This window comes from Lissotriton helveticus, chromosome 6, assembly GCF_964261635.1.
Source record: "Lissotriton helveticus chromosome 6, aLisHel1.1, whole genome shotgun sequence".
Taxonomy (NCBI): domain Eukaryota; kingdom Metazoa; phylum Chordata; class Amphibia; order Caudata; family Salamandridae; genus Lissotriton; species Lissotriton helveticus.
Window position 1 is genome coordinate 966411298 of NC_136067.1, and position 8871 is coordinate 966420168.

An 8871-nucleotide genomic window follows, 5' to 3' on the forward strand; every position below is an offset into this window, starting at 1 on the left:
GCTACAGATGATAAATCTTAATCTCATTTGTTGATTAAAAGTGCTGCCAAGAATTCAACCTACCAGAGACCCCTGTAGAACAATCATGTTTTCTATAGGACTTCAAAACAAACCTCAGACATATGTTAAATCCATACCTATTCTTGACTATGTCTGGTGAGAGATCTGAAATTAATGACTGCACCTGCTCCCGGTCCAACTGTGAAACCTCTCCTGGAAAATAAATACAGAGTCCGGTATACAGCTACAGCTTACTGTATCAGTACTTGCTTCAGCATCTCAGAGAAGAATCAACACCCCCAGTAACACTGTCATCTAGTCTGCGGGACAATTATAGCAAATTTATTGACAGGTTGTTACAATTGGCAGATGTAGCATGGCATAGCTCCATTACTGCATCTTCTCCCTGAGGATAAGAGGGAAACAGCGAGAGCTATTCTAAAGGAAGGAGAACTAACCTCTTCTTTCATTATTGACGTGGCAAGAGATGCGTCAAATACAGGTATTTTCCAGTTGGCAGGAGGGGCTGTATTAAGGAGTCAAGGCTTGTTAAAATCCACAGCCTTCCATAGTGATGTCCAATTTAAAATGCCTTTTGATGGGCTCACTCTCTTTGGTAAACATGTTGATGAAGCTCTGCAAGGCCTTAAAACCGACACCAATGCAGCAAGGGCACTAGGACAGTTGCAGTATCACAGATACGGGACATCTCCTTTCGTGGCTCACGGAGATCACACATTTTCAGACCAGGATTCCACCAGTATGGAGGTGAAGGATGCCATTTTTATCCTCAAAGACTGTCTGGATACAATCAAGGATACGCCTTTAATAAAAACCAAAGACAAACTTAGAGGTCTGCAGGAAGAAAATGAGGTTCTTCACAAGTCCAAACCAATGATAATCAGAAGAGATCTTTACTCCCAGCACGCTCCCTCCCATTTACTGTCCGGTCCTCAGGAATTGGGGGCAGAATTTCCCTTTTTGCACCCTCATGGTATAATATAACATAAAAGACAAATGGGTTGTACAAATTGTCCAGTCAGGCCATATATTGGAGTTCATCCAGAGGCCCCCAATTTGTCCTCCAAGAAAGGAGCATTATCTTCAATTGAAGGAGCCACAAATGGAAATTCTCATGCTTCTTTACAAAGGAGCCATAGAAATTGTCCCCAAGTCTCAAATGAATCAAGCCTTCTATTCCAGGTTCTTCCTAATAAAAAAGAAAACTGGTCAATGGAGGATACTGGACTGTAGAGAGCTGAACAAATGTTGTAAGTAACAGTCGTTTCGGATGCTTACTCTACAAGAAGTCCTCCTGATGATGAAGTAAAGGGATTTTTTGACCTCCTTGGACTTTCTGGATGCTTACTTTGACATACCCATTCAACAAATAAACAGGCAGTACCTTCAGTTCTCAATAGCGGGTGAACACTACCAGTTCAAGGTGCTCCGTTTTGTGCTCCACCAAGAATATTCACCAAATGTCTCGCTCCAGTTGCTGTTTTTCTTAGGAGAGAAGGTCACCACGTGTTCCCAGACCCAGACAACTGGTTAGTCAACGCGCCATTCAGAGAAAAAGCAAAAGCTTCCACGAAGGCTTGCATTAATCTCTTCCACAAATTAGGTATCACTTTGAGCAGAGAGAAATCTTCATTGGTGCCCCAAACAAGATCCAATTTCAGAGAGCACAATTCGACACTCAGTTGGGGAAACGTTCGCCTTACCATCAGCAGAAAGAATAAGAAAGTTATAGATGAATTTAAAGACTATTGCTGGAAAGCAGTTGGTCTAAGTGAGGTGATACAAATCCCTAATCGGTATGATGGGATCATGCATAGGTCTCATTCCATTTTGCAGGTCTTGTATGAGACCTGTTCAGCAAGGGCTGGATTCGCAATGGAAACAGGTGGAAGGCTCATGGGGAGATATGGTCTGCGTCACAATGTGCTCAAACCAAGCTCTGGTCTGGTGGAGAATTCCAATAACCTTAACTGCAGGTCTCTTTCCTACCAATAAAAGGTTATTACTCAGCAAGGATGCATCCATGGCCAAATGGGGAGTCCAGCTGCAAGAGCTTTCAACAAGAGGTCTTTGACCAAATGCAGAGGAGAAGCTCCACATTAATTTGTTGGAACTGCGTGCCATAAGACTGGGTTTACAAGCATTCCTTCCCAAATTGGCAGGTCAGATAGTTCCAGTCAGAATAGACACCACAACATCCACGTTATACATAGCCAAGCAAGAAGGAACGCGGTCCAAGATCCTTTCAGAAAAAGATCAGCTGCTGTGGAACTGGGCCATTTGTCACAGGATAGACATTGCTGTGGAACATCTGCAAGGCTGTCCTAACGATCAGGCAGATGCGCTCAACTGACAAATGATGGATTTCCACGAGAAGGCACTAGAATAGAAACAGGTGGATTACATTTTCAATCAGTGGAATCACCCCACAATCGATCTGCTACTCTGAACAGCAAGAAATGCCTGTGCTTTGCAAGCATGTTTTGGTATCCAGGGACGATGGGCAATGCTCTTTTGATTAGTTGGTCCAAGATATTTACCTACGCCTTTCCATCTTTTCCCCTGAGCCTCAGGGTGTTGAAGAAGGCCACGGTAGAACATTGCACTCTGATCCTCATTGCTCTTGCATGGCCTCGCAAGTACTGGTTCAGCGAGCTGCTGCAGTTGGCAGTATTTCCAGCCATTCCTTTGAAGGTGCATCGCAGGATGTTGTCCAGACATCATTGAAAGATTCTCCACAACAATCCCATGTCACTAAACTTGAAGGCATGGTACCTGACCACCTACAATTTGGTCACCTGGATCTGTTGCAAGTCTGCAAACAGATTCTAGCGCAGGCTTGCGCTTCAGCAAAACAATGAGACTTACAAAGCTAAATGGAAACGTTTCTGTGTCTGGTGCAGGGATAATGATCCTCATTTGCTTCAAGTAAAGACTGCTCAGATCCTGCCATATTTGCTAAGCTTGGCCAAAAGTGGTTTCAAATATTCTTCAGTCAGGGTACATCTGGCTGCAATATCGAGATTCAGAAGAACTGTTAGTTCAACATCTACTTTGTTTTCCAAAAGTATCATTACAAAGTTCATGAAAGGACTTTTTAAAGCGTTTCCACCTCTTAGACATCCTCTGGTTCCATGGGAACTTAATACAGTCCTCAATCCGCTGATGTTACCTCCATTTGAGCCTATTCATAGAGCGGATTTAAAATTTGTTTCATGAAGGACAGCACTACTCCTGGCTCTGACATCCATTAGGAGAGCGGGAGAGATTCAGGCATTTACCATCAGAGAACCCCTTTCTCTGGTTTAGTAAGGACAAAGTGATACTCAGAATCAATCCTAAATTGACTCCTAAGGCGCCTACTGACTTCAATTTAAATGAGCCTTTTATTCTTGGATCCTTCTTTCCTAATCCATTTTCACCAGCAGAAAGATCATTACACACTCTAGATAGATGTCTAGATAGATGTCTAGATAGATGTCTCAAGTTCTGTATACACAAAATCAAGGACATACGCACATCAGGCCAGCTATTTGCACAGCCACGAAAAGGCCAAGCCTTGTCCGAACAGGTGATAGCACGTTGGCTGTCCGCCTGTAATGCTTTCTGTCATGCCAAAGCCAATCATCATCTCCGGGGAAGATTGAGGGCGCAATCCACCAAGGGCATCACTTGAACTGCAGCATTCTATGCTGGCGTGCCTTTCAGATACATCTGCAGTGAAGCCACCCAGAGGAGCAGGCATACGTTTTTGAAGCATTACTGCCTTGACATGGGCGCAGAAGCTGATGCAGTAGTAGAACCGGCAGTCCAGAGAAACCTTTTTCACTAAAAGTGAGCCTGCAGCCGCTTTGTTAGTATTTCATAATGTGTACTGCTTGCTGTTCTGATCCAAGCATTTGTATATATAAAAGATCCAAAGTTGGAGAAGAAACTACTTACTTACCTGTCACTTTAGTTCTCCAACATTGGTATCTTTTATATATTCACATGCGACCCGCCCTTCCTCCTGGTTAGAGGCTCGTTGTGTTTTATTCTCACACTTATGCTTTGAAATCTGAGCTATAGTGGTCTCTAGGGGGAATAGGAGTGCTTAAGCTTCCACCTCAGTGGATGAAGTTTGGGGTGGATGTTTTACTAAACATACTATATTCTTTCAGGTCTATGGCCATTTTACATTATATGCTATTATATATTTTTTACACTTCATATTGCTATTTTAAAACTGAGGTCAAGAGTTTTGTCAGTCATGTGTTCTGCTAGCTCTTAATATTTTTTTTCTAATAATTCAGTGTTTCTGATAGCATCATTCCCCTGATTCTCTTTATGTCCTCAAACAAAGGTACGGGATCTTTCTTGCCCCGAAGAAAGGTCTTTTCAGTCAATTGGTAAATGCGCATTGGCATGTTCAGTGTTAAGAATTCTAAAATTGCCACTTTGCCGATAACTGGCTAACTGATGTGTAGTGTGTTTCTAGCTGTTTTGGTCTTAACTTGTAGGCAGTTTTTTGTGTGCATATTTTGTGATGTCTGATCATGGGAATGCATGTTTTCTACTAACTGGGTACCGTTTACTTTGAGCTTATCAAATCAGTTATGGATAATCGGAACCATTATGTATGCATAGACTCTCTATGATTAGAACAGCCTTGCAAATCATTGGTACATACCTTGCTGGCATAATACCTGTAGTGCAGTGCAATTGTAAACCTTCAACTTGTCTCCCTGTATTTTTACTGCATTTTAACAGTCTTTGAAAAGTGGTTATGCATTTGAAAATTTTGTATTAGTGGGCCCGTCTATTAAAACATTCTCATATTCGTGTGATTTTCCTTTAAAAGTACATATTGCAAAAAGCAAATTGTACGTGATGGAAAGTAATCATGCTGTTTGAGGCAGATTGAAATACCACTGCTTATTTGTCAGGTGTTCTCACTCTGCACATTTATTCATACTCTTCCAGCACAAACTTGCTTCCAAATATGGCAAACTCTTGTGTTTTGCTTCTTATCATACAGGACTACATTTGGGTAATGGTAGAACTCCATTGTTTCCCAACCGTAAAGTTGTTCATACGTGTTATTCCCCCCCCCCCCCCAACCTGGTTGTATTGCATAGTTCGAATGCCATTTACCATTTTAATTTTGCCTTTTTCTGTTCCCACAGTTATCTGGATTTCTTGAACTTTTGGTGGAATATTTTAGAAAATGCCTTGTGGACATTTTTGGAATTTTGAAGGAGTATGAAGTCGGAGACCCAAGTCAAAAAGCCCTTGGCCACAACAGGGAGACGATGAACGACAATCTTTCAGTGGAAGAGGAGTATGAAGAAATTGATTATGGAGAATACGAAGAGGATGAGGATGAGGAGGAAGAAGAGGGGGAGGAGAATAAGGAAGAAGAGAAGACTGAAGAGGATGGAGAAGATGAGAAAAGTATAACCACATCCAGTATTTGTGATACAGTTGAAAAGCCAAAACAAGCCAGTAAATATGACAAGTATCCCATAAAGATTGTTAAAAAGAATAGCCTGTATGTCATTGACCGTTCTGACAGACTTGGCCGTGTACAGGAGTTTAATAGTGGGCTCCTCCATTGGCAACTGGGTGGGGGTGACACAACTGAACACATCCAAACTCATTTTGAGAGCAAAATGGATATTCCATTCCGCAAGAGAGCAACCCCTTCCTTGAATTCCCCAAGCAAAAAGAGGATAGTTCTAGATGACGAAAGGCTGAGGGAATCGGATGAGCAGACGGAAAAAAGAATAATTGCAACTATTGATGATGTCCTCTCAGCTCGACCTGGGGCACTGCCTGAAGACTCTCACAGCCCCTGCTCACAGGCAGACAACACCAAATTTCCCTTTGGAATTCATCAAGCCAAAAGTCACCGAAATTTTAAACTACTGGAGGATGAAGCTAGAAGTCGAGACGAGACTCCTCTGTGCAAGATCGCTCACTGGCAGGACTCCTTATCTAAGCGCTGCATTTGTGTGTCAAATATTGTCCGTAGTTTGTCCTTTGTGCCTGGCAATGATGCCGAGATGTCCAAGCATCCTGGTTTGGTGCTGATACTGGGAAAGCTTATCCTTCTTCACCACGAGCATCCTGAGAGAAAACGAGCACCACAGACATATGAGAAGGATGAAGAGGAGGACAAGGGGGTTTCCTGCAGCAAGGATGAGTGGTGGTGGGACTGCCTCGAAGTCTTGAGGGAGAATTCTTTGGTCACATTAGCCAACATTTCTGGGCAGCTAGACTTGTCTGCTTATACAGAAAGCATCTGTTTGCCAATTTTGGATGGCTTGCTACATTTTATGGTATGCCCGTCTGCTGAGGCACAGGATCCGTTTCCAACTGTGGGGCCCAACTCAGTTCTGTCCCCTCAAAGACTGGTGCTGGAAACCCTGTGCAAACTAAGTATCCAGGATAGCAATGTGGACCTTATCTTGGCTACTCCTCCATTCAGTCGGCAAGAAAAACTCTATGCTACTTTAGTTAGGTACATTGGGGAACGTAAGAACACCGTGTGCAGAGAAATGTCTGTGGCGTTCTTATCAAACCTTGCTCAAGGGGACACATTAGTGGCAAGGGCAATTGCTGTGCAAAAAGGAAGCATTGGCAATTTGATTAGTTTCCTGGAGGACGGGGTCACCATTGCCCAGTACCAACAAAGCCAGCATAACCTCATACACATGCAACCGCCACCTCTGGAGCCTCCTAGTGTAGACATGATGTGCAGGGCTGCCAAGGCCTTGCTCGCCATGGCTAGAGTTGAAGAAAATCGTTCTGAGTTCCTTTTGCAGGAAGGCCGCCTACTGGATATCTCAATATCAACTATCCTGAACTCTGCAGTTGCCTCTGTGATCTGTGATGTACTTTTTCAAATTGGACAATTATGACATAAGTGGGAAGCCAAGCATGTGTGAGTGGAGATTAAAGGTCACATATAACTGGCTGTTTTCAATTCCTTTTGATCCATTTTAGGAAAAAGAAGGAAATATAAAAAAAAAAGTATCTTTGCTCCTCTGCCCCATTTGCTATTTACCAATTGGGAATTAAAGAAATTATTAATTTAAACACGTATGAAATTTAATATTTGCTGTTTGTGTATAAGTACATTTTTATTTTATTTTTTTTAACCAAAGTTGCTGTCTAGTACATTCAAAGGTCATGTTTTTTTCCATAGATTTTAATTTTCAATGTTATTTTCCATGTTTGTATTGCATTTTTGGGAAGCGAACTAGTGACTTTAAAATTGAAATGTTATGGCAAAAATTCTCTCAGAAAATGTTGACACTTTGAAGATTTACGGTGCATACAATGCCAGTTACTGTATTTTGGTTGCTTCTGGATTTTTTTTTCCAAAAAAGAGTAGAACCTGTGTCCTATCACCTAAAAATCTGTGCAATAGAACTTCTAGTGATGTAGGTGTAGGGGATCAAGGAGATGTGTCGGTAGTCAAATATGATATTGGTTTCTCTACAGGACAATGGATACGTTAGGCTAGAAGCAAAACAAACATACAAAAAAGAAAAGTAAAAAAAAAATCAACAAGCATTGCAGAGTGACAATAAAAAATAAAAACTGACAATGGACAACAATTGCTTCCTCATCAGTACTGTTGCATCCACTCTGGTGTTTGACCTTCCACATGATGACAGTTATCCACAATTTCTTTAATAATTTTAAAAGTATGTTTTTATACTGCCCTGGGGTCGTGATGTGTATAGCAAGATTACATTGAAACGGCCATTTTTGTCGCCATCCCCTTTTTCATGCAGCATTCAGATTTGTTTCTCATGACGTGGTAAGTATAAGGTGTCAGTATGATTACGCCTGTTATTTTATTTTATTATTCTCATAATTTGGGCCATATCTCCAAACGAGAGTGATGTAGACGTCTCTGGCTGTATAAAGTCGTTCTCTCTTCCGGAGCATATCTGATCATAAATTGCTTCATAATCAAGGTGTGGAAATGGTTACTTGCAGAATGATGACATAACGGTTACAGTATACAGATAACATTTACAAAACACAAGAATGAAGAAACACGTCAATGATTTTTTTCATTGACGGTAATCAGCATATTTGTATTTCAAAATAATGTAGTAAAAAGAAAAAAAAATTGATGTAAATTACTCCTTTTCCTCTGGCTTAACGAATATCATTTATTCAGTATAAAACCTTTATACTATATGTTCCACATGTTAAGAATAAATGTACATTAAATCTTGTTAAGCACTGTGATGAGTGTTCTTGAATAATGTTCTTATTTGTTGTTTAATTCACAGCAGGCAAAGTGACCAGCGATGAGTCTTCACATTTATTACAATAGATTTGGTTAAATATCGTGGTGATCTTTTGGATGTTATTGCCAATGCAACTGCCTTTGATGGGTTGAGATGTATGTGTTATTTTGATCCCTTTGCTTGACTTCCCATTACCTTTCCTCGTCTGTCTCACATTGTCTCCTATCCGTTCTGCTTTAGTTCCAAATTAAAGATGATTCAGCCTTATGTAGGAATGGAGAAATGGGGTCAGTTAGATACTTAACCACATTACAACAATTCTCAGAATAGTGACACCAAAATAACTGTTTTAGGAAGACCTAATCCTTTGCCCAAAGTTACGTTTTGTGATTTTTAACAAAGTTTGTGTTTTTTAACAAAGTTTACTCGTCTTTAATTCATCAGCTGTAGAAAGAATTATTTTGAAAGTTCTAATATTTCAAATTTGTTAAGTAGTGACTTTCCCCGGCTGCTCTTCTCTAGAAGAACTCTTTCAATAGTTGGTAGATCTTGTGAAATGAATCATAATCCTACAGCAGAATGTAGCTGAAGCAAGAAT

At 40.9% G+C, this 8871-nt stretch overlaps 1 protein-coding gene across 4 annotated transcripts in view; it reads left to right on the forward strand.

Annotated features, from left to right (window-relative positions):
• Window positions 1-8262, forward strand: part of ARID1B (AT-rich interaction domain 1B) — an 807447-nt gene extending 799185 nt beyond the window's left edge. For all 4 annotated transcript variants that reach the window (XM_078648614.1, XM_078648616.1, XM_078648615.1 and 1 more), the window contains one exon: window positions 5187-8262. In XM_078648614.1, coding sequence (XP_078504740.1) covers window positions 5187-6923 — 1737 coding nt within the window. In that variant the 3' untranslated portion in view covers window positions 6924-8262. The remainder of the gene's footprint in view (window positions 1-5186) is intronic.
• Window positions 8263-8871: the final 609 nt, after the last annotated feature.